Below are 26,610 nucleotides of genomic sequence, written 5' to 3' on the forward strand. Positions count from 1 at the left end.
CAGAAAGAGGAAGCACTAATTCCCTCCACATCCAGTGTTTTGATCTGGTGCCAGAAGTATTAGTATCTTGAAAGATATGCACAGGGCTAGATGGAAGTCTTCAAAACTGAAGGTGCACAGAAACATCCATTCTTTTTAAAAAGCTGGTATAAGTGATAAACAAAAGAAATGAGGTTGGATTTAGGTGATGCTGACCTAAATTTCAGTGATTTATCTCTTTCATACTGTTCATATTCTATGCCGTCACAGTACGGCCCTGTCAAAATTAACTAAGGACCAAGAATACACTGATAATAAGTGACTATACCACATTACAAATCTTTGTAAAATGCATAAATCGCCTATATGAAATTAATAAATGGTTAATTGAACTTATTCAATGTTTCAGAGAGCAGAGAAAGTGTATATTTTAGGTTTTACACCACTTTTATATAACACAACATGATGTCCAGTTTTACCTAAGACATAATATATTTTATTGAAAGTAAAATGGGCATAAACATCATAAGAGGGGCTGTAATCAGAGTTTTCTTCCACGTCATCTTCCTGCTGTGACACATCCTCCTCCAAATTAGTACCTGTGGCACAGTAGGTCTTTTTGCCTTAACCTCAGTCACTGAAATCTCAAGTCAGGTACCTTTGTGAGCTTATGACCCCCCAACCCTTCTTTTAATCTCTCTTGACTAAATAAATTGAAACTTCTTTTTTTTTATATATTGCAGGTACTTTTTTAGCAGGTGCCGGTTTTCACGCTTGTGTGAGAGGACCCTCTGACCTCTGTATGACTTTTTGTCCCTCATGTTTATTGTGTATGATCACTCTTCTGCTGTTTTACTCTTACACTGTTTCTAGATTTCCCCATGACCCTTCAAAGACCAGCAGAAACATATATCTGCAGGAAGCTGGGCAAATGTGGTGGGAACACAGACAGTTCTCAGGACAGTTTTAAGCTACTTGAACTGTCCCATTAAAAATACAACCATACATCTTCTTTTCCTTTTAGCTGTTCCATTTCAGTGGTTACCCGAGTGAATCATGTGCCTCCATCTAACCCTGTCCTCTGCATCCTCTTCTCTCACACCAACTAACTTCATGTCCTCTCTCACTACATCCATAAATCTCCTCTTTGGTCTTCCTCTAGACCTCCTGCCTGTTCCACCTGTTCCAACCTGCCTGCTCTTCACCTCTTTTCCACGCTCTCTGTGGCTCTGACTTAAAGTCCTGCACCTTCTTCACCTCTGCTCCCTGTAACCTCACCGTTCCACCTGGGTCCCTCTCATTGACACACATGTATTCTGTCTTACTGCGGCTAAGCTTCATTCCTCTGTTTTCCAGAGCAGACCTCCACCTCTCTAGATTTTCCTCCAACTGCTCCCTGCTCTCACTACAAATCACAATGTCATCTGCAAACATCATAATCCACAGAGATTCCTGTCTAACCTCATCTGTCAGTCTGTCCATCACCAGATCAAACAAGAAGGGGCTCAGAGCCGATCCTTGATGCAGACCCACCTCCACCTTGAACTCCTCTGTCACACCTGCAGCTCACCTCACCACGGTCTTCCAGCTCTCATACATGTCCTGCACCACTCTAACATACTTCTCTGCCACTCCAGATGTCCTGATACAATACCACAGCTCCTCTCTCGGGACCCTGTCATACGCTTTCTCTAAATCTACAAAGACACAATGCAACTCCCTCTGACCTTCTCTGTACTTCTCCATCAGCATCCTCAAAGCAAATACTGCATCTGTTGTACTCTTTCCAGGCATGAAACCATATTGCTGCTCACAAATGCTCAGGTGGTTTGGACATAGTCAGAGGGCAGATGGTGAATATATCGGTAGAAGGATGCTGAGGTTGGAGCTGCCAGGCAGGAGGTCTAGAGGAAGACTTATGGAGATTTATGGATGTAGTGAGAGAGGACATGAAGTTAGTTGGTGTGAGAGAAGAGGATGCAGGGGACAGAGTTAGATGGAGGCACATGAACCATACTGCTGCCTTTGTCCTCTTCATCTTCCTCACCACCAGAGTCATTTTACACACCACCATCCTGTGTTGTCTGGCTACACTCTCCACTACCAATACTTTACAGTCACTGATCTCTTTCAGATTACAATGTCTACACAAGATCTAGTCCACCTGAGTGGACTTTTACCTCCGCGCTTATATGTTCCTGCCTCTTCTGGAAGAAAGTGTTCACTACAGCCATTTCCATCCTCTTTGCAAAGTCTACCACCATCTGTCCTTCTGCGTTCCTGTCCTGAAGACCAAACCTGCCCATAACAGTCTCATCACCTCTGTTCCCTTCACCTACATGCCCATTGAAATCTGCACCAATGACAACTCTCTCACCTCTGGGGATTCTCTGCATCACTTCATCTAACTGACTCCAGAATTTCTTCTTCTCTTCTAACTTACATCCTACCTGTGGGGCATAACCACCAACAATATTGAACATCACTCCTTCAATTTCCAGCTTCAGCCTCATCAACCTGTCTGATACTCTTTTCACCTCTAGAACATTCCCACAAACTTCTCTTTCAGGATAACTTCTACTCCATTTCTCTTCCTATCTAACCCATGGTAGAACAACTTGAACCCTGCTCCTAAGCTTCTAGCCTTGCTAACTTTCCACCTGGTCTCTTACATCGGATGCCCTTTCTGACAACAACACTTTGCATTTATCCAGACTTGGGACTGGCACAAAAAGACACTGGCTTGTGCCCCCTTATGGTTGCATTAAAAATACAACCACACCTGACATGTACATTTTCACTGTTTCAAGATTCCCTCTATTTTCCTTGATTTAACACACACTGGTAAATCTAAAATCCATTTTAATAGCTACATTGCATCCAGAACGTATTCCCAACACTTAACTTTTTTCACATTTTGTTATGTTACAGCTTCAATTCAAAATTAATTAAATTAATTTTACTCAAAACTCAACAGACAATACCCCATAATGACAATGTGAAAGAAGTTTGTTTGAAATGTTTGTAAATTTAATAAAAATTAGAACATTGCTGCTCTCATGTTGACATCACAGGACAGTAAAATTGGATATGTGAGGATAGATGAACAGCAAGGCAGGATGTTGGAAGTGTATTTTCTCAGCACTAAAAACCTGTGGAAGTTTCATTTGTGCAACAGAATTACAATACGATCACTTTAAACACACACCTACACAAATAAGTGGCCAAAAAACTCTTCACAAAAGACACAAAACAGAAGTAAACCCTTAATCTCCAAAACACAACTTTCAAGGACATAGTTTCAATAACCCAAACACTAACAGCCTCAGGTCTGTATCATTATAGCACTAGGAGAAACCAACACAGCTATTAGTTCAGCTATTAGTTAGATAAAGAGACAGATATTTTAAGATAAATGGTAAATGGTCTGTACTTATATAGTGCTTTTCTACCTATTGGCACTCATAGTGCTTGACACTGCTTCTTATTCAACCATTCACACTCACAATTAAACACACACTCATACACCGATGAAGGAGCTGCTATGCAGCTGACCAACACTCACCGGAAGCAACTAAGGATATCTTTATCCTTAGGATACATTTTTTGTTATGTTTGGTGGGGGTTAAAACACATTTCTTAATATCACATAGTTTTTTATGTTTATGGTAGGTGTGTAATAATTTAAAGAACAGAGAAGTCTCTGTGAGTCAGAGATACAGCATCACTATAGAACTAATGCCCCTTATTTGAACCAGAGCTCAGTCAATGAATGTCATTTCCACATTTGTTTAAATTATGTCATTTTATTATAATCTCCAATGTATATAATCTATAATCGCCATATATAAATTTACATGCATCTTTATAAAATACATTAATAGGCACCTATTACTCCGAACTTTCTTATCTCATCTTGTATGTCACCTCACTGCCTTTTCCTTCACTGACCTCTCATCCATTTTTGTGTCTTCTCCTCCGTTTTCCATTTCCACTCCCGAGTGGTTTCTGACCTCGCCAGCCCCCTAGGGCATTTTATCTCTGAATGGTAGCTCAAGGAAGCTAAAAGGAGGCTGGAAAAAAGGGAAAACACACACATAACCACAATAAAATCTAACTGTCACTATGTCAGAGATGTTAAGTGGACAATGAGTCCACTGTACTCAAATGATTTCTAGCAGCAGGATAGGACAGGCAAAGATCATTTATCTTTGTGGGCAACTGTGGGCGACTGTGGCAAAGGAAGGTAGAGCGGTTGTCCACCAATTTCATAGTTGTTGGTTCAATGCTCCTCTGGTCACATGTCGAAGTGCCCTTGAGCAAAACCCAATAGGTAGAAAAGTGCTATATAAGTGCAGACATTTATCTTTTCAATGTTAATGTGTGACATTTATTGTGTGTGCTTTAACATCTAACATTTAGTTTAGAGATAGTTTAGTGATTACTCATGTGACTATTGTGTGACCAGTGAATATTCATGATTTTGTTTGGCAATGCAGAATTTGGCAGTGCAGAGACGTGATGTTTACTTTCTACCTGTCCTTGTGAGATGAATTATTAAAGAATGAATCATTCAGTTTAATTCAACTTTATTTATATAGCACCACTTCACAACAAAGTCATCTCAAGGCACTTTACATAATAAAGTCAAGACTATAAAGATGTCTAGAGAGAACCCAAAAATCCCCCTTGAGCAAGCCCTAGGCAACAGTGGAGAGGAAAAACTCCCTTTACTTTAAGAAACCTCCAGCAGAACCAGGCTCAGGGTGGGTGGCCATGTGCCTTGACTGGTTGGGGAGAAAACTACGGGAGAAAACACACAGTTAATGTCATACAGTAGTGACAATTGTGGGGTGAGAGGAGAGGAGAAAGGGAGAAGAGGAGGGGGGCTCCCCCAGCAGTCTAATCCTATAGCAGCATAACTATAACTTAGTATAAGCTTTATCAAAGAGGAAGGTTTTAAGCCTAGACTTAAAAGTAGAGAGGGTGTCTGCTTCCCAAATCTGAACTGGGAGCTGGTTCTACAGGAGAGAAGCTTGATAGCTAAAGGCTCTACCTCCCATTCTACCTTTGGAAATTCTGGGAACCACAAGTAGGCCTGCATTCTGAGATCGAAGTGGTTTACTGGGATGATATGGTGCTATGAGATCTTGATGGAGCCTGACCATTCAGAGCTTTATATGTAAGAAGCAGGGTTTTAAATTCTAGTCTAGATTTAATGGGAAGCCAATGGAGAGAAGCTAGTGAAGGTGAAATATGATCTCTCTTGCTAGTTCCAGTCAGCACTCTTGCTGCAGCATTTTGGATTAATTGCAGGCTCTTTAGGGAGTTACTGGGGCATCCTGAAAGTAGGGAATTACAGTAGTCCAATCTAGAAGCAATAAATGCATGGACCAGTTTTTCGGCATCACTTTGAGACAGGATGCTCCTAATTTTGGCAATGTTCCGTAGGTGGAAGAAGGATCTTTTAGAGATTTGTTTTATTTGTGAGGTAAAGGACAAATCCTGGTAAAAATAACTCCAAGGTTCCTTGCAGTAGTACTGGAGGCCAGACTTATGCCATCTAGAGTAACAATATGGTAGGACATCATATTTCTGAGGTTTTGGGCCCAATCATCTGATTACATAATAAATATAGCTGGGTATCGTCAGCATAGCAGTGGAAATTTATGGAGTGCTTTCTAATAATGTTGCCTAAAGGAGACATATATAAATTAAAAAGTATTGGTCCTAACACAGAGCCTTGTGGAACTCCATAGCTAACCTTTGTGTGCATAGAGGATTCATCATTAACATGAACAAATAGAAAACTATCAGATAGATAAGATTTAAACCAACCTAGTGCAGTTTCTTTAATCCTAATTTCATGTTCCAGTCTCTGTAATAAAATGTTGTGATCAATGGTATCGAATGCAGCACTAACATCTGACAGAACAAGTATAGAGACGAGTCCATTATCTGAAGCCATGAGAAGATCGTTGGTGACTTTTACCAGTGCTGTTTCTGTACTATGATGAACTCTAAATCCTGACTGAAAGTCTTCATACAAATTATTCCTGTATTCTCTGGGTAAAAAGCAGTCTAACAGGGAATGGGGCCTTATCGATGACTCTAGCACTGCTGTACATGAAGATCTATCTGTAATATTTGGGGGGAGGATCTGGTGAATTCTTTCTCTAATAGCTACAATTTTATTTATAAAGAAAGTCATGAAGTCATTGCTGCTCAGAGTTAAGGGAAAACTAGGCTCAACAGAACTATGGCTCTTAGTCAGCCTGGCTACAATGCTGAACAGAAACCGGGGGTTGTTCTTGTTTTCTTCTATTAATGATGAATAATATGTTGTTCTGCATCACAGAGCTTTTTTGTACATTTTTAAACTGTTTTTCCAGGCTAAATGAGATTCTTCTAAATTTCTGAAACGCCACCTCCTTTCTAACTTTCGTGTTGCCTGTTTTAAGTTGCTTGTTTGTGAACTATACCATTGAGATCACCTCTTCTGGTTTACTGCCTTCTTTTTCAGAGGGGCAACACTAACGACTATTGGACGTAGTGAGGCTGCAGAATTGTCAACAAGATAATCAACTTGTGTAGGAGTAACATTAAGGAGACTACTTTCCATTGTATTAACATATGGTGAAGCAAATGATGAAAAAATTATTTCTTTAAATTTGTTGACAGCTTTTTCACTTAAGCATCTGCTATAGTGGAATTTTTCCCTAACTGCTGCATAGTCCGTTATTGTAAATTCAAATGTTATTAAAAAATGGTCAGACAGAAGAGAGATATGAGGAAATATTGTTAAAATATCCGCTTCAATTCCATACGTAAGGACAAGGTCTATGGTGTGACTAAAACAGTGAGTGGGTTTATTTATATTTTGGGAAAAATTGAATCTAATAATGAATTAAACACAGTGCTCAGGCAGTTACTGTCAGCATCTACATGAATGTTAAAGTCACCCACTATAATGACTTTATCTGTACTAAGCACTAAATCAGATGGAAAATCAGAAAATTAAATCAAAAACTCTGAATAAGGGACTGGAGGACGGTACACGATAACAAATAATAGTGGTTTTTGAGTTTTCCAGTTTGGGTGTGAAAGGCTAAGAGTAAGTCTCTCAAATGAGTTATAACTATGTTTAGGTCTAGGAATTATTGATAAGATAGAATGGAAGATTGCTGCTACTCCTCCACCTCGGCCTGTGCTTCTAGGAACATGATAATTAATATGACTGGGGGGGGTTGACTCATTTAGACATATTCTTGCTGCTTCAACCAAGTTTCAGTGAGACAAAATAAATCAAATTGATGATCACTTATTAAGTCATTTACTAACAGAGATTTAGAAGAGAGAGCTCTGATATTCAATAATCCACATTTAATAGTTTTGGGGGTTTGTTCTGTCAGAGGTGTAGTCTTAACTTTTATTAGGTTATCATGATTAACTCCTCTTGTTGTCATTTTTTGTTTATGTAATGAGTATACATAAAATTTATTATTAGGCACTGCTTATGACTCCACACTTTCTTATCTCATCTTGTATGTCACCTCACTGCCTTTTCCTTCACCCACCTGTATAGTGAGTATACAGTACATTACTGATTCTCTCATTTGACAATTAGCTATCAATCATTAACTCTACTACACCACAAACAAATCTGTAGAGTGATCTGCCAATTTTACTAGAGCTCTTTTATATATTGTTAATGAAAACTTTCATTCCATGAATACTGAAGAAATCCCAGCACTGCAAACTTTTGACACCTATCGCCCTTGATATGTGGGAAAGGGAAGACATGTTAGACATGTTTTGTGAGATTTGTATAGGAATCCGTACCTGGCAGCAAGACTATAAGTGCATGAAAGTTGAACTTCTATTCTTATGGGAGCTAAAAAGAAGCAATTGTTATATTGTATTTGGGATAGATTTGAAAAAAAAAATAAAATTCCTAGCAAACAAACCTTCAGTTTCAAGATTTACTACATTATACTGCATATAAAGTACAATTATACAACATTTACAATTGGGTGCAAAAGTTAGCATCCCTTTGTTTACAATTGTCAAAAAGTGTAAAACACTTGATAAATGAAGAAACTGAGATACAAGTACATGAATAAAGTAGTGGGCCATGGCTCGCTGCTGCTAGGAATATATATTGTGTGCAAGAAGTCATAAAAATATTTATTAATTAACGGACTATGTTCTTATTTACTCAGTTTTAATCTTTGTTGCGTTATATTCTGTATGTGTGTGTGTGTGTGTGTGTGTGTGTGTGTGTGCGTTGGTGCACGTAACTATGAGTACAATTTACCTGTTTACATACCGACATTATGAAGGCAGTTTGTGTGTGACCGTACCTATTAGGACAGGGCTGCTGTCCTAACAAGTCGAGCAGTGCAGAAATGTTTATAAGTATGATATGAGTCATTTCCCGCTTTTTCTCCAAATGTCCTAATAGTGCCATTCACCGGATGTTTTCGTGTGTGTCAGTGTGTGCTCGTTGTGTATCATGCGGCTCCTATCGGTGAGTCGATGCTATTGCCGCTCTTTACACATTTTTGGCGTATTATACACAAAATTGGCGCCACTCATTGGTGGACAATCCTGCTCAGCGATTGGCTGCATTAGATGTCATCAATGTCAGAGAGCTCGAATCGGCTGCTGTGATTGGTCCGAGACCGACGACGATGGGCATGCGCAATGAGCCGTATTGAGGGACTTTCAACAGGTAAAGGGAGTGATCGATTTACGTACATGCGCTTTATTTTACGTGGAGGTGAAGTACATCGTTAAACTCATGTTGAAGGTAAGTTTATTTGAAATATACTTTCTTTAGCTCATTTTGTTTACAGTCGGACACTTTTTAAGCTAGTTGGCTGTTAATCAGCAACAGCACTTCAGGTTAAGACTAATGAGAGAAAGTTAAGCAATTAAAGGGCTTCGTTCGGAAGTGGCTGCATGTGCGCTTCGACTATTTTGGGAGTAGAGCTGCGTTCCTAAAACCACCGTTCTGGAAGCAGTCGGCTACTTTTTAAGTTTGAATGTTTTATTACGTTTTACTCGGTGCACGGTTTAACTTTGCGTAACCAACACACGTTGAATATTAGGAGTAACGACGAAGCTCCGTTCGTTTGGTAAAATGCGACTGCGTCTGAAAAAAAAATTCAGCGAGGCACGTTTCTCACATTTTTGGTGTATGGGCATTCTATAGTAATCCTCAGTGGTCTCTAAATCAATCAGATATGTCCCTAAACTATAACACGTGTATACGCACAGGTACTGTATCTTTCTGAAAGTGGCCTTTAAATTCGGTTCCAGCTGTAGGCTTACCGCACGGAACTCAAAGAAAAACATTAAGCACGACCGAGTTGCTATTACAGACGATGAATTCGACTTATCAATAATGTATCTAAAGTTTCTTTGAAGGCCAGTATTTGAGAAATTGCCAAATATGTAGACTTAGAGGGAAAAAAAAAAGTAATTCAGGTGCACTCTAGCAGTACATCACCTGTCCCTACAACTTACTCAAAGCCAACTCATGTTATATACTATGAAGGTGAACTTTGGACAGGAGCAACAAAAGTTAAGGTATATGCTGCACATGCACATTTGCAGAGTGTGTGTGTGTATATATATATATATATATATATATCAAAGCTTAATCATAAGTAGGCATTTCCCTGCGGTAGTTTCTTTGGATTTAGTGAAAATATGCTGTGTGCATACTGAGATGTGATTGCCAGGATGAAATTACCTATATTCGTATATGAGATTTTAGTCATTTAACCGTTATGTTCTCTGGAAATCTTTTTAGTCAACATGGAGAGAAGGAAGAGAAAGAAGCCCGAACAGGATGCAATAGAACACATTCTGTCAGGCAAAGACAAAGCTTTCATTGAGCAACGAAATATAAATGCATTTAAAGGTAAGTTGTGCATCACATTTACAAATCTTCCCACATGTCATTAAAATATAGAAACTTAAATAAATATGGGATTAGAAATGCAAGGAGATGTAACAAAATAATGTTAATGAACAAAATTAAGCAAACTACTCAATTTTAATGTACAGGTTACAGAGAATAATGTAACAGGAATCATACAGTGTAACATAGTGGTGAATATCTATGCTCTGTTGGGTTGAGATCCGGTGACTAACTTGGCCATTGAAGAATATTTAATTTCTTTGCCTTCAAAAAGCCTTGACTTGCTTTCAAAATATGTGGATCATTATCAATCTGCACTGTGAACAGTTTTCGAAGCATTTGGGTGAATGTGTTCAAATACCTCTGAATCCCTGAAATTGGAAGTTCTCTTCTTCAAATGGCTATAATTCCTAAATGGTAGATGCCAGAATTTTGGGAAAAGTCTAAATAAGCTAAAAGTGTCCAAGTCACTTTGTCCATATGCTTCTGGGCCTAACGGTAATTTTTCAGCATGAAAAATATAATATATTCCACTCTACAGCAAATGTTGAAGTGCTGAAACCATTGCACTGATTCACTACTTCTGTACACAATACACTAATGATCCTTCCTTCTACTGCAACAACCGTAGGGCTACTACAAATTCAGTTGCATGTATGGTATTAATGCACCATGGTTAGTAGACCTCATTACATTCAAGATTTTTACAAGATTGTTATCTTTGAAAGAATAAGTAAGGAGTGGATTAATTAATTAAAGAAACATTTGGACTTGGACATGTTTGTATTTACTTTATTCCTGCCCTTTTTTAGGGAGAGGTGTGTTTGCAGTGGAACATATTGAAGCATCAACCTTTGTTGTGGAATACCGTGGCTTTCTTTGTAGAAGTAAAGATGTTAATGACACCCAAGGGAAGTACTTGTTCGACTTCAAGTGGAATGGAACGTCTTATTGGTAAATTTGCTACTTTTTGAGAAGAATTTGAGCAAAGAAGTTGAGTTTTACATGTTATTCTGATAACACATGAAGTAGCAATGACATTTTCCATATAAACTTTACGTGCCTAATAAAATGAAGATAAAGATGATAAATAAAATGAGAAATATGATATATAGTATAACCCAAATTCCAAAACATATGTTTAAAGGTAAATTAAATCAACATGTCAAATGTTGAAACTGGGACATTCTACCATTTAATGGAAAATATTAGTTAAAATTTGGCTTCAAAACATCTAAAAAGATAGAGGGTGATGTTTTCCATTATTTAGCATCCCATCCTCTTTTAACTACTGTCTCCGAAATGAGGAGACCATTTGCTGGAGTTTTAGGAGAGGAATGTTGACCTATTTTTGTCTTCTGCATGATTCTTGCTGCTAAAAAGTCCTGGGCCTTTGTTGCTGGATTTTTTTGTTTGATGATGCACCAAATGTTTTCTTTTAGTGAAAGGTCTGGACTGCAGGCAGGCCAGTTCAGCACCCACATATTTTTTCCCGTGAAGCCATGCTGTTGGGATGGATGCATGATGTGGTTTAGCATTTTCTTGGTGAAATATGCAAGGCCTTCCCTGAAAGAGGCATTGTTTGGATGGGATAAATGTTGCTCTAAAACCTCTGTACTTTTCAGTATGGATGGTGTCTTTCCAGATGTATAAGCTGCCCATGCTATAGGCACTAATGCACGCCCAAACCAACAGAGATGCAGGCTTTTGAACAGTTTTAACCGCTGATAACAAGGTGGATGCTCCCTCTCCTCTTTAGTCCGCAGAACAGGGCATCTTTGGTTTCCTAATCCAATTTCAAATTTGGATTCATCTGACAAAGCAGGTTTCCATTTTGCCTCAGACCATTTTAAATGAGCTTTGGCCCAGAGAACATGGCTGTGGTTTTTGGATTGTGTTCCCCTACAGCCTCTTCTTTGCATGATACAGCTTCAACTTGCATATGTGGATTACACGGCGAACCATGTTCACAGACAGTAATTTATGTAAGTTGTCATGAGCCCCTGCAGTGAAGTCCAGCTCAGAATCATGCTTATTTTTTTTTTATGCAGTGCCGGCTGAGGGGCCGAAGATCACATAGATACAGTTTTGACCTCCGGCCTTGTCCCTTGCTCACAGTGATTGGTGAACCTCTACCCATCCCTACATTTTAGCAGCTCTGCCTCTGAAATTTTCCTTTTAATCACAGTCATGCTGCTGACATGTTGCAAATTATCTAGATTAGTTGTCAAATGCTCCTGCATTTGTTTTTCATTTGCAGCAATTACTTTTCCAGCCTTTTATTGCCCCTCTTCCAAATTTGAGATATGTTGTTGTTCAAAATGAGCCAGTAATTTCCACGAAAGGATAAAATGTCTCAGTTTTGAAATCTGACATTTTGTTTAGATTTTGTTGTGCATAAAGTATGGGTTTATTAAATTTGCAAATCATTGTTTCTGCTTTAATTTATCTTTCACACATTCTCAATTTCTCAACAATTTTTTTTGGAATTGGGGTTGTAATGGTTAGTAAAGAGAGAGTTTGACTCAGTAGCTCAAAATGCAAAATTTTGCATACCCACAAAGTTGCTAACAAGCTCATCTTTGTTTAAACCCACAAAAATGTTTGTACTGTAAATTTATTGCTTATATGTTTTGCAGCATGGATGCTTCAAAAGAGGATGGAACGCTAGGACGATTAGTAAACGACGAGCACAGAAATCCCAACTGCAGAGTGAAGACAATTGTTGTGGAAGGAAAGCCACATCTTTGCCTGTTTAGTGTTAGACAAATTTTACCAAATGAGGAGATAACCTACAACTACGGGGATTCTCCATGGCCTTGGCGCTCAATGGTATGTATTTGTTCTTTTAAAACAATGTTTTTGTTGACTAAAACAGAAGCTAAATTGTATTGTGATGTACATTTATTTTTTAAACGTTTGGCAATGCAAATAATTTATCATGCTATAAAAATATTTGTGTGTGCAATGTCCTACAGCTCAGGGAAGGAGAAAGTGAGTAAGGACATTTTTCTTGACACTGAATTGGGGTTTTGTGTTGAAATGTCAAAGATCTTCCAAGTTTTTATACCAGGACTGTTGTCTTCACGAGGGTGTTGTGGTGTCTGAATGCCATGACAACAGAAACTGGTGGAGGGATTAGAGTCCATGATAACGAAATGTATTTAGTCACAGGATCCTTTTGTAAGGGCGAGAGGTAAAACCCTTAATAGATAATGTCAGAATGTGTTTGAAAATCTTGATTACACATCGAGTGGGGGATGGGCATGACGTGAAGCTTAAATGCAAGGACATTTTGCCACTGGGAGGACCATCGAATGTTCACACCATTAATGCAGATTTCAATTCGTCTGTCCTATTTCAGCTGCCTTGTGATGAAAAATCCAAGCCCGATACCAAGCAGCCAGATTCAGCTTTGGCTGAAAATCAAACTGTAAGTTACATTAATTAGTGCATGAGATGTGTAATGGTTAACTGTATGTGGGGAAATTTGGAAAAACCTGCTTTTATTCATGCTTTTCATGGCATGATGATTCATGTCTGCTGTGCACACGTTAGTAGTGAAAGTCGCAGAAGATGCTGAATCATCAATAGTTCTTGGATAGACTACATATTGTTGCGGTTTCTATTTAGGAGATATCATGCCTCAAAGTGTTGCCTCTTTCACACATTTACAGGACTTGTGTGATGAGACTTTAGTGGTTGTGCCAGAATGCAGTGCAGCTTCCTCCTCGTCAGATAAAGACAAGGTAAGTGAGAAAGTATTCTTTGTGGACACTGAATTGGGGTTTTGTGTTGATACGTCAAAGATCATCCTAGTTTCTGTACCAAGACTGTTGTCTTCACGAGGGTGTTGTGGTGTCTGAATGCCATAACAACAGAAACTGGTGGAGGGATTAGAGTCCACGATAACGAAATGTATTTAGTCACAGGATCCTTTTGTAAGGGCGAGAGGTAAAACCCTTAATAGATAATGTCAGAATGTGTTTGAAAATCTTGATTACACATCGAGTGGGGGATGGGCATGACGTGAAGCTTAAATACAAGGACATTTTGCCACTGGGAGGACCATCGAATGTTCACACCATTAATGCAGATTTCAATTCATCTGTCCTATTTCAGATGCCTTGTGATGAAAATTCCAAGCCCGATACCAAGCAGCCAGATTCAGCTTTGGCTGAAAATCAAACTGTAAGTTACATTAATTAGTGCAAGAGATGTGTAATGGTTTACTTCTTCTTTTCCTTTGGGCTGTTCCCTTTCAGGGGTCTCCGCAGTGAATCATGTGTCTCCATCTAACCCTGTCCTCTGCATCCTCTTCTCTCACAGCAACTAACTTCATGTCCTCTCTCACTACATCCATAAACCTCCTCTTTGGTCTTCCTCTAGACCTCCTGCCTGGCAACTCTAACTTCAGCATCCTTCTACCAATATATTTACTGTCTCTCCTCTGAACATGTCCAAACCGCCTCAATCTGGCCTCTCTTATTTTATCTTCAACACATCTAACATGAGCTGTCCCTCTGATGTCCTCATTCCTGATCCTGTCCATCCTCGTCCCTCCCAAAGTGAACCTCAACATCTTAAGCTCTGCTTCCTCCAGCTGTTCCTCCGGTCTTTTCTTCAGTGACACTTCTTCTAAGCCGAACAACATCTCTGGTCTCACCACCGTCTTGAACACCTTTCCTTTCATTCTTGCTGATGCTCTTTTATCAATAACACACCTGACACTTTCCTCCACCCGTTCCAACCTGCCTGCACTCGCCTCTTCACCTCTTTTCCACACTCTCCATTGCTCTGAACCGTTGACCCTACTTACTTAAAGTCCTGCACCTTCTTCACCTCTGCTCCCTGTAACCTCACCGTTCCACCTGGCTCCCTCTCATTGGCACAAATGTATTCTGTCTTGCTGCGGCTAAGCTTCATTCCTCTGTTTTCCAGAGCAGACCTCCACCTCTCGAGATTTTCCTCCACCTGCTCCCTGCTCTCACTACAAATCACGTCATCCGCAAACATCTTGTTAAACAAACTAGTCAGAAACTCTACTGCCACCTCTCCTAGACACTTCCATACCTCCACAGGTTTGTCATCAGGACCAACTGCCTTTCCACTCTTCATCCTCATTAACGTCGTCCTCACTTCACTCCAACTAAACTTTGCTACTTCCTCCTCCACACCAGTCACCTCTTCTACTCTTCGTTCTCTTAAATTTTCCTCATTCATCAATTCTTCAAAGTTCTCCTTCCATCTTCCCATAACACTCCTGGCACCTGTCAATACATTTCCATCCTTATCTTTGATCACCCTAACCTGCTGCACATCCTTCCCATCTGTATCTCTCTGTCTGGCCAACCTGTACAAATCCACTTCTCCCTCTTTAGTGTCCAACCTAGCATACAAGTCCTCATATGCTCTTTGTTTGGCATTTGCCACCTCTACCTTCACCTTACGCCGCATCTCCATGTACTCCTGTCTACTTTCTTCAGCCCTCTGTGTCCCACTTCTTCTTAGCTAACCTCTTTCTCTGAATACACTCCTGAACTTCCTTGTTCCACCACCAAGATTTTCCTAGTTTCTGTACCAAGACTGTTGTCTTCATGAGGGTGTTGTGGTGTCTGAATGCCATGACAACAGAAACTGGTGGAGGGATTAGAGTCCATGATAACGAAATGTATTTAGTCACAGGATCCTTTTGTAAGGGCGAGAGGTAAAACCCTTAATAGATAATGTCAGAATGTGTTTGAAAATCTTGATTACACATCGAGTGGGGGATGGGCATGACGTGAAGCTTAAATGCAAGGACATTTTGCCACTGGGAGGACCATCGAATGTTCACACCATTAATGCAGATTTCAATTCGTCTGTCCTATTTCAGATGCCTTGTGATGAAAATTCCAAGCCCGATACCAAGCAGCCAGATTCAGCTTTGGATGAAAATCAAACTGTAAGTTATATTAATTAGTGCATGAGATGTGTAATGGTTGACTGTATGTGGGGAAATTTGGAAAAACCTGCTTTTATTCATGCTTTTCATGGCATGATGATTCATGTCTGCTGTTAGTAGTGAAAGTCGCAGAAGATGCTGAATCATCAATAGTTCTTGGATAGACTACATATTGTTGCGGTTTCTATTTAGTAGATATCATGCCTCAAAGTGTTGCCTCTTTCACACATTTACAGGACTTGTGTGATGAGACTTTAGTGGTTGTGCCAGAATGCAGTGCAGCTTCCTCCTCGTCAGATAAAGACAAGGTAAGTGAGAAAGTATTCTTTGTGGACACTGAATTGGGGTTTTGTGTTGAAACGTCAAAGATCATCCTAGTTTCTGTACCAAGACTGTTGTCTTCACGAGGGTGTTGTGGTGTCTGAATGCCATAACAACAGAAACTGGTGGAGGGATTAGAGTCCATGATAACGAAATGTATTTAGTCACAGGATCCTTTTGTAAGGGCGAGAGGTAAAACCCTTAATAGATAATGTCAGAATGTGTTTGAAAATCTTGATTACACATCAAGTGGGGGATGGGCATGACGTGAAGCTTAAATGCAAGGACATTTTGCCACTATGACCTTCAAATATTTACACCATTATAAGAGTTGTTTGTTGTATTGAGTTTAAGTGTGGATAGGGCACGGACTTGATATGCACAGTTTAATGATAGCAAATCGCATCACCTTCTATTAGACTGGTCATAAAAATTTCGAAATTTTATCTATTTTTCGCGAGGGAAAAATGTTTTATTTTATTTTTATTATCAATAAGTCCCAATCCAAGACTGAAAGCTCAATATAAACTTTATTTCAGTCAGAGGGAAAAGCATTCCTTTTAACCAATTTTGGAGCATATGCAGAAATATGTTGCTCTTTTTTTGAAAAATGTAGAAACCTACAATTTTATGATAATTAGTTGCATACTTGATGTGATGTAACTATGCTAGTGGCAAATTGTGGAGATCCAGAACTGTTTTTTAAAATATGAGGATTAATGATGGCTATAGTCAGTGATTTTTACATCCTAGTTCTACTATAAGAAAGCAGCAATTTCTTGTCTACGTGGCTCAGAGCTTTGTTCAACCATTATGGCTTTAAGTGAAATAAGATGTGAGTAGGGGTGCATATTTGATGCATACTATAGAGTTTGTCAGCTGGAAAAGTGTTTAGGATTTTGTGTAACACCTTTTATTGCCTACTCATTTCCTTACTGATCAAAAATAGAGAAAAAACAATGAGCTGGTATTATCTGTAGATATGCAGTAATAGACAGCTGAGATCCAGAGGTGCTCCTTGCTAGCAGGCAAGGCAGGCAACTCTTTGGGGGCCCCAGGCCAGTCGGGGCCCCCGAGGTTGACAAAAGTTAAATTATGTACAGCACTGGCTGTGTGCAGAATTTACAATGAAATTACCAGTCACAGACCTTCCAAAGAGCGCCCCAGTTGTGCATGATTCAGTGTAAACAAATGGGTTTAATGAAATAATTAAAACCAGCTAACAAAAATCAAGAGGCATTATCAATTTAAATTTAATAATCATAATAAATAATAATAATAATAAAAATAAAGTGTTAGGTAACAGCTGCCAATATATTTGTAATTGTTGTGAAGAGAGAGTTGAGTAACAGAACTTTGTATCACATTGGTTTTTTTTTTTTTTTGTTTGTTTACTGTGACGTTTAACATTAGTTAACTAAGTTAGCAGAGCAGCCTAATGTGTCCAGCTTTGCTGAAGTCAGATTTAGGATACCAGAATTTACCTTGTTAGCTTAGCTGGTTATAGCTAACTTGGACAATACTTTTTTTTTAGTAAATTGATGGAAGCTGTATCTGAACTAAGCTAACTGTGAAGCTATGAAAGGAAAGAATGGTATGAAATTTAGATGCAAAGAAATATAGACAAGTGTACTATAAATAATACGTTGTATAAATCTAAATTATGCTATGTGTGGTTTTAAAAAGTGGTTTTATGACAAATACATTTTTGCCTAGGGGCCCAAAAAGTCTAGGATTGCCATTGCTGAGACCTGGTTCTTATGAGCTGCAACCTTATCCACACTGGTTTCTGGTTATCTGTACGTTGCATTGAGATCACATAATGTATTCTGTTCAGTAAAAGTGAGTGTTGGACCGAAGGTAAAGTAGTATTTTATTACCTTGATGTGTTTATAGGGCAACATCACCAATTTTCAACTTGCTCTCCATATCTTTAGTTTAGGGTGTAAATGTACAATAACATTACCCAGAGAAGGTTTACGTCATTAGGAGTTGAGATAATATCATCTGGAGGGGCTCTGGAAAAGCAGGTTGATCACGATCACAACCTCCATAGTGTGGACGAGATGACATAATCTGAACTGAAGTTTGAAGTTAAAAACCATAATTTGTATATTTACACCCTTAACTAAAGCCATAGGGACCAAGTTGAAAATTGGTATTATAAGTATTAATTCCTATCCACTAACTTTAATACAGTTGTTTTTGCTGCAATGTATAATTGAGTGCACAAGTTTGCATCTGAAATGATCTGAAAAGATTTTTTTCCCCATGAACAGAATATTTAATCCATTCAGCTGGTACAGATGTTCCAATATTATGTTGTTAAAATATACTAGTACTTTTGTCATTTAACAGTAAGGGCTTTGAAATTGACAGAATTCATTACTTTTAAATGAAGGGAGTTTTGTACAAGCTAAATGGGCATTAAATTATATACTTTTGCTTTTGTTTTGTTTGCTTTAGTATTTATTTTGCTTAGTTTTTGTCTTCTAGTGATGTCAACATTAGGGATGCAAACTTTTACGCTCAATTGAAAAATATGAAATATTGAGTAAAAACAAAAATTATATTTTTCCATGTGCAGTGCCGCCATGTCGTTTACAGTGCTGTTATCTCCAGCTTGGATTCTTGTGGAGATTGCAGAGGACCTTTGGCTAGCATAAAATGGCTTGGGTTAAAATGCAAATGTGAGTATACTGTACTGGATGTGCTTGTACTTTTCATTAATGTAGGTGTTTTATTGGTTTGTGACCCTCTTCCAAAAAAAGATGTTTTTAATTATTTTTATTTTTTTTTCTTTTCAAGTCATTATTTCTTAAACATGTTTAATACCTTCAGCAGTTTTCTTAAGTGTGTGGTGTTTTAGTGTACTGAGCTGATGACAAAAATAAATTCTTATTTTCAGTATGTTCAAGGTCATGGCACAAAAGCTGCTTTATAAAGAGACAAGAGTTACTGGTATGTTTAATTTTTTTTACGCACTTTTGAGGGTTGTTGTGTGAAGGTATTGTACTGTAAACACTGTACAGTATTTCTGATTGTGCAAAACATTTTTTTTTTAAGCTGGACGAAAGAAACGACTCTGAAGAGTCAGAACCTCATATTGAAGAATCCTCAGATGAACAGTACATGCCGGACTCTACTCAAAGTAGCGATGACGGTAGCGATTATAGCCTTAACATCAGTCCTCACAAATCACCACGCAAGATAACACCAGTTGTTTCAGGGACTTCTAAGAAAACAAAGAACAGTTTGTCACAATCCACTTACTGTTCTTTTAATGAACAGGACATGCTTAGTGACAAAACAAGCTCAGGTCAACCTCTCCTATGTGACTCTGCACCCTTTGAGAATGACACCACCAAGAACAAAAATGAGATGCTTCACAGTTCTCAAAAAATACAAACAGAGATTTCTGATGAAAGAGGGACAAGTGAAATTGTGCCAAAACCCAAAGACGCCTCTTCCACCCAGAAAAACTATTGCTATGTGTGCAAAAAACCCCAGTCTAAAATTTCTCGTCATCTTAAAAACCATGAAGGGACTGAGCCAGATATTGCAGCTGCATTCTTGCTCCCTAAACACTCCCAGGAGAGAAAAAGGTTGTTAGAGAAGCTTCGAAACAAAGGTAACTATCAGCATAACCAAGAGGTTATGGACAATCGGAGTGGACCACTAAAACTCAAACGACGACCAAGAAAATTTGACATTGAGATTAGCACCAAAGCGTATGTGCATTGTGCATATTGTAAAGGAATGTTTATTCGCAAAGAGTTGTGGCGTCACACAAAAAGATGCCCTTCAAAGACTGCATCAGACTCTGAAGCAACTGGTAAGGCCAAAGTCTTGGTTATGGCTGATATTGCTGAGACAACATTCTCCCAAACCCTGTCTCCTGGATTGTGGAAGATCTTAGCAAACATGAAGGAAGATGATATTTCATCTTCAGTTCGAAATGACTTCCTCATACTGCAAATGGGTCAATGTCTTTACAACAAGCACGGAAGTGATCCAACAAAAGCTGAGTACATCAGACAGAAGCTTCGCGAAGTAGGCAGACTTTTGCTAACCTTGAGAAGAAAATTCTCCATTTATAATTTGGAAGAAGCATTGAAGCCAAACTTGTTTTTTAAAGTCATTGAGGCTGTGAAAGATGTCGCTGGTTATGATGAAGAGAGCCACACATACAAGACACCAAGTCTTGCACTGAAATTAGGACATTCACTTCATAAGATTGGTGACATTATTCTCAGCAGGGCCATTGCAGCAGAGGATGATGGCATGATAAAAGCAGCAGAGCGATTCAAAAGGCTGTGCTCAAGTGAATGGACACAACTTGTTTCCCATTCTGCTCTTTCTACCTTGAGCAAATCTAAGTTCAACAAACCATCCACCATACCATTCACAAAAGATGTGCAGCTTCTAAACAAATGCCTGGAGAAAAAATTGCATGATGCTTTTGAAAGCCTGAAAATTTCGGAGTCTTCCCAAATATATGCCGATCTTGCTAAAGTTACACTGACACAAATAATAGTCTTCAACAGACGTCGTGCAGGAGAGGTCTCAAAAATGACCCTTGAGTGTTTCAAGAAAAGAGACCAGACTGAGCTCCATCCCGACATAGCCGTTGGCCTGTCACCATTTGAGCAAAAAATGTCCAAGCTTTACAGCAGAGTGGAAATCATGGGCAAGAGAGGGAGAAAAGTTGCTGTTTTGTTAAACTGTGAACACCTCAACTCATTAACTCTACTGGTGGACAAGAGAGATGCATGTGGAGTTGATAAGGACAACCCCTTTCTATTTGCCAGGCCAAAATGTGGACCCACTAGCTATTACAGGGGGCAAGACTGCATCAGGGTTTTTGCAAGTCAGTGTGGTGCACAGAACCCTGAATATCTCAGGTCTACACATCTCCGGAAACATGTTGCAACTTTGTCCCAGATTCTGAACCTAAAAGATAATGAACTGGATCAACTCGCAAACTTCTTGGGCCACGACATACGGGTCCACAGAAGCTATTATCGGTTGCCAGAAGCAACAATAGAGATTGCAAAAATCTCAAAGCTGTTAATGGCTATGGAGAAAGGAACTCTTGCAAGATTCCAAGGAAAAGGTCTGGATGACATAGATTTTGAAGGTATGTGTACTAGTTTATAAATAAACTGATAATGGCACTTCATAAAGTATTTTGCATGAACAATATAAATCCAACAATATTTGAGCAGTGAAAGTAGTGTAAAGATAAGATAAGTGATAAAGGGTCATTTGGCCACATTTGCAATAATAAAAACAGCTTTTAGACACCCATTTAGGGCCTGAATGAATCATAGTATGCTGAACAGCAAATTTACAGATGTGGCAAAATTATTGGTACCCTTTCAATAAAAGAGAACAACCCACAATGGCCACTGAGATAATTTGGAACTGAAAAAAGTGTATCAGAATTTACTGAAAATTAACTAATGAAAATCAGACATTGTTTAGAATTGTGGTCTAAATAGCCAACTATTGAAACTAGCCTGGACAAAAATGATAGTACCCTTAACTTAATTTCTCCAGATGTGTCAGGTGTGAAGGGTGCCTTTTCTCAGACTGCATGTTTTAGCTTTCCGCAGGTGTTCAATCAGATATAGATCAGGGATTGTAGAAGGCCACTTCACAATACTCCAATGTCCTTATCCATTCTTTGGTGTTTTAGCTGCATGTTATGTGTCTGCATATCTGTACACTCAGAGTATATTTATGAAAAAAAATTGTAAAAAGGATGGCTACTTAAACACACTTCAATTAATGGTAGATAAGAGATTGAATCTATTTTGTGTTTGGTATTCATTGCACATATATATGTCCAATATTTTATTTTTATTTTTTTATATATAGCTGAATTGGATTTAGAACTTGACAACATAAGTGAAGATGAAGAGTCAGATTCTGCCGTTGAACAAAGGGGTATGTATTCAATGTTGTTGTTGTTGCACAGCTACATCTTAACACATTGTTAACATCTAATGTTTAGTTAAAATGTAAATCATTCGACACAGCGTGTAATATATCAAAAGTAACCCTTCCCATTTGGGGGTTATCACTAAGCTTTTTGATTAAGTCTCTACATATCAGGAAGTTGAGTAAGGGCAACTAGACTTTTCCTTGTTAGGTCAAAACATTTCATTTTGTACATTCATCAGTGTGAAAGACTGACTAAAGCTACTTTGCATGAGAAGTGAAACGTTTTGATTGAACAAAGTCCAGTTGCCATGACTCAATTTCCAGATAACTTCATCTGCATGACTGAGAATCTTCACTGATGTAAATCTTCTCACACCTGGATTTAAACGCTTTTGTGCTCGATCCTGTGAAGCTCCATCAGATTGGATGGAAAGTGTTTTCATTTTTATTGCATTGGTTTCATCAGATAGTGCTTTGGTTTTTGCCCAAAGTCTTTTTTTTTTTCTTATTTAATTTTGCTGCATCAGGCCACAGACTCATTGTTCTCATGTTTCCAGAGGCTTTTAAATGCTGATTGGCTGACTCCAAGGTCACGGTCATTGTTGGATTAGTCAGTTTAGTTAGACAGACAGCTTTAGAAAAAGTCCTGGTAGTTTCAGACATCTTACTATTTGCAATTACTGAACTGCTATGCTCCTGGGAACATTCAATGCTTTAGAAATTGTTTTGTACCCTTGTGTCCTGATAGTTTCACAACAAAATACTATAGTTGAGTTTCTTGGACTTTATGGTTTGGTTTTTGTCCTGATATGCACTGTGAAATGTGGGACCTTTTTATATGTACATTTTCTATCTGTCTTAACTATGGCCAGTCAGTTAAATTTCCTACAGGTTTTTAAGAAAACCTTTGCTGAAATACCTTTATTTGTTTTTTTTTAGTCAATTTGCTGGGGGTTATTTTTGTTTTTTTTATTCTAATTCAACTTTAATGTTGTCATGTTCATGTTACTGGCTTGTGAAAGATGGTATTTTGCTTTCTATGAAAATATTTACTTTTAATTTTATTTCTCCATAGAACAACAGACAACTTCTAAGACAACTATGCCCCATGATAAGACCGTGAGGTCTACAGGTCTGTGTCCTATGTTACTCTTGGCATGAAATAATCTTTCTTCTTGAGATTTCATAAGGTCAAACTATTTGGATTGAGTTAAAATGGATTTTGTTTTAATTCTTGCATATGAGTCTACACATAGTTTGATTTGGTTTTTTTTCTCTCTCTATAGGACAAAAAACAATACCCCATGATGAGACCGTTAGCATCAGAGGTGTGTGTTTGATGAGGTGTAAGACCATGCAATAACACAATATTTTTTTGTGTGTATTAAAGTGATCATTTTGGACCTCGTGTTCGTAATTTTATGCACTCTCCCTTATGTATATACATAGGGTGCCTCAATTAATGCTGTCTTGCCAAAGATCACTAACAAATGCTGACATCATGTCTTCGTGACATCTCTGTCATAACTAAGTTACCAATAGTTAAGATTATATGTATTTACATATGTATCTTTAACTGATTTTTCACATTGCCACACCATTTGGATTTTAGTTTTCTTTTTCTGTCAGGAAAAATAGAGAAGCACCAGGTTGTTGCTGAGAGCTAAGACAGTCCAGCTTTTGTTTGTTTTAAACAAATATTTAACTATACTGTATTAATGTTCTTGTTACTCTTGTTTTAATTTTTAAATCATTGTTTTATTTATTGTTTTCTATAGAACAAAGAACAGCGCCACTTGATGAGACCGTGAGCTCCACAGGTGTGTATGACAAACTTTCTCCTACATACTTTGTTAGGATTTCTCATGGTTAAATTGTGTATATGTTTGTTTTAAAAAATTTTTAAATCAAGACTAAAATCAGACAGTTATTTTTAAAAACATTGTAAAAGCCATTTTTGCAGTTATTACAGCTTTGAATCTTTTTTGGCTTGGTCACTTCACACTTCTCACAACTAGATTAAATGGGACACCATCAAGGGGCTTATTTTTATTCATATAATTTATATTTTTTCCATAGGAAAAACAACAATGCCTCCTGATACCACGGTCAGTGCCAAAGGTATGTGTGCCTGTGTATAATATGTGTATGTTAAAAACAATCTTCAGTGGCAGTTTATGGCAGATTATGTAAACATATCTAAGATTTCACATGGTCAAACTTTGGATTCTAGACTTCAAATTGATTTTAAGTATGTCTTTTATCCTTCAGGAAAAAGAACGAAACCCCATAATGATGTTGAGAGCTCTGCAGGTATTTAAGAAATTGACAGATATGTTATTCAGTTTTTAAAGGGACTTTATCCAGTAAGGTGTCAATTCAGATTTAAGATTCAAAAACAGATAAATGATAGGATACATTTTAAGAATTTATTTCTTGTCAGTAATCCATTGTAAATGTTATTCAAGGCATGGGATAAAATTTCTCATATGCTATCTGTTAAGACATACCACGGCCAAACTTTTTCAGTTGTAGAGTTGAAATTAGATTTTAACTGTTCTTTTTCCCTCTCAGGAAAAAGAAAAAAGCTCAAGGATGATGCAAAGAGCTCTGGAGGTAAGTAGATAAACATTTTTTTTAAAACATTATTCAATATTAATGTAGTCATGTTCATGCAGGTCCGTAACATTTTTAAAATGGTCTTAAATCATTTTTGTGAAATCCTAATTGTCAAACATTTAAAATTGCCTTATTGTGGTTTTAGTATCATGTTTATTTCATGCATTTTTCCCCAACATTTAAATTTTACAAGTCATCAATCACTATTTAAGGAAGAAATTCGACACTTTTGCTTTATGAAAAGACCACTTGCAACTAATTCAAGCCAAATTTTTACTACATTTGGAATATAAAAACTCAGTTTTAGCAAGCTAGTTAAGAAATTATTATATTGGTCATTTTATGTGCCAAAGTTAAGTGTTGTTTTTCAGAGACCCCCGGAAGGAGAGTTGTCAAGAGACCATGGAGCTCAGCAGAAGTCAGTGCCGTCATGAAGCATTTCAAAACGCACATTTCGAAAGGACATCTTGCAACCAAAGCTGAGTGTGAACAGTGCAGGCTTGCTGAGGACCCAGTATTAAGGGAAAGAACTGTACAAAATATCAGAGATTTTGTTAGGAACCGAGGTTTGACATTCAAAAAAATGCCTTGAAAGTTTATTGTAAGGATTGGTGGCCTTTTGTTTAGTTTAAAATGGAGGTTCTCAAGTCTTGTTCATCTGAGTACAAGTTTCCTGAAAAGGCAATGGCCTTTGTTAAAATAAAGCATACCAGAAAATGAACATTGTTTAGCTGGTCCTTTCTTATTGGTTGGTAAGACTTAATCGCTATAGAGTCACTCATCCAGAATTTAAATGACTATAGAGCTCCATGGAATAAATTTGCTTCTGATTATTGGTATCTTTCAAGGACAGTACATGTTCAACTATAAGAAAAGGACAAAACAAAATTTCAAGTTGCAAGTCTGCTTCCCTTGAGGTTCATGTTGGGTTTCAAGGGTCTACCTGAAGTTTTTATTCTTTAAAGGTAATGAGTGTTATGGTATGTATACAGTGTGTCCAGTTATGCCAGGTTTGTTCTCATAACTACGGATTGGTTCTAATTCTTTGTCTGTGTGTGTGTGTGTGTGTGTATGTATATTGTCCAGACAATTTAGGTTTGTCCTCATAACTAGGGATGTGTTCAGAGTTTTCTAGGTGTATGAGCAGTGTCCATTTAAAGCATGTATGCCCTTATAACTAGGGGCTAGTTCTAATTCTTTGTGCGTGTGTATAGTGTTCAGGTAATGCAGGTTTGTCCTCATAGCTAGGGATGTGTTCTGATTCTGTATGTGTATGTGTAGCTGTATAGGAAATGTCTATTTAAAGCACATATGTCCTTATAATCAAGGGTTCGTTCTGATTCTGTGTGTGTGTGTAAAAGTTGTGTCAAGTTAAGTCAGGTTTGTCCTCTTAACCCCTGATTAATTCCGGAAACTCCCCCTTCCCGCCCACTTCCCTCCCCCGTCCTCACACTCCAGTACAGAATCAGGTTTTTATATCTTATAAATGGTTAGTCAGAATTGAATCTTGAGTAGACAGCTTTGCTCCTAAAGTTAAGATGAGCAATCAGATGTTAAGTTTGTGTCTCTAAAACAAAGGGAAAGGTGGGTCCCCATAGTCCTGTTGTGTACTGGTTTCGGAAAACTGTCCTAATAAACCACCCGTACCTGTATAGGTGTGTGTGTGTGTGTGTGTGTTTTAATGAACTGTCAGGTGTACCAAGGGGCCATCACCTCCATAATAAATTTGCCGCTTTGGATTAATAAACACATCACAATAAGTCAGTGTTATTAATCATAATCGTCTACTGCAGGCTTAGTTTCTATAGCATGTTTTGTAAAATGGGAAAGATTTCAGGGACCATAGCAACACATTTCTTAAATAAAA

The 26,610-nt window shown here is 38.1% G+C and overlaps 1 protein-coding gene across 8 annotated transcripts; it reads left to right on the forward strand.

The window, feature by feature from the left end:
- The first annotated feature begins 9,451 nt into the window (after positions 1–9,451).
- LOC137139959 (uncharacterized) lies at positions 9,452–26,097 on the forward strand. Of its 8 annotated transcripts, XM_067527917.1 has the most exons (19): positions 9,455–9,910; positions 10,542–10,585; positions 10,723–10,864; positions 12,550–13,343; positions 13,588–13,659; positions 14,033–14,101; positions 15,786–15,854; positions 16,091–16,162; positions 18,763–18,865; positions 19,084–19,136; positions 19,242–21,315; positions 22,059–22,127; positions 23,200–23,256; positions 23,411–23,452; positions 23,903–23,944; positions 24,204–24,245; positions 24,396–24,437; positions 24,699–24,740; positions 25,115–26,097. In XM_067527917.1, the coding sequence occupies exons 4-19, from the start codon at positions 13,134–13,136 to the stop codon at positions 25,333–25,335; spliced, it is 3,279 nt and encodes a 1,092-aa protein (XP_067384018.1). In that variant the 5' UTR covers positions 9,455–9,910; positions 10,542–10,585; positions 10,723–10,864; positions 12,550–13,133; the 3' UTR covers positions 25,336–26,097. The 8 variants fall into 8 exon arrangements, with proteins under 8 accessions (XP_067384020.1, XP_067384018.1, XP_067384017.1 ...); XM_067527919.1 differs by lacking the exon at positions 10,542–10,585 and having other exon boundaries at positions 9,452–9,910; positions 24,204–24,232; positions 25,115–25,314; XM_067527916.1 differs by lacking the exon at positions 10,542–10,585.
- Positions 26,098–26,610: the final 513 nt, after the last annotated feature.

The sequence above is a fragment of the Channa argus genome, chromosome 13, assembly GCF_033026475.1.
Source record: "Channa argus isolate prfri chromosome 13, Channa argus male v1.0, whole genome shotgun sequence".
In the NCBI taxonomy this organism is placed as follows: domain Eukaryota; kingdom Metazoa; phylum Chordata; class Actinopteri; order Anabantiformes; family Channidae; genus Channa; species Channa argus.

Excerpts from the sequence above, each read along its gene's own strand:
- LOC137139959 (XM_067527917.1), top strand. The coding sequence starts at position 13,134 with ATGTGTTTGAAAATCTTGATTACACATCGAGTGGGGGATGGGCATGAC. Across the intron at positions 16,163-18,762 it reads CCTCGTCAGATAAAGACAAG|TGCCGCCATGTCGTTTACAG; the intron begins GTAAGTGAGAAA and ends TTCCATGTGCAG. Across the intron at positions 18,866-19,083 it reads GCTTGGGTTAAAATGCAAAT|TATGTTCAAGGTCATGGCAC; the intron begins GTGAGTATACTG and ends TCTTATTTTCAG.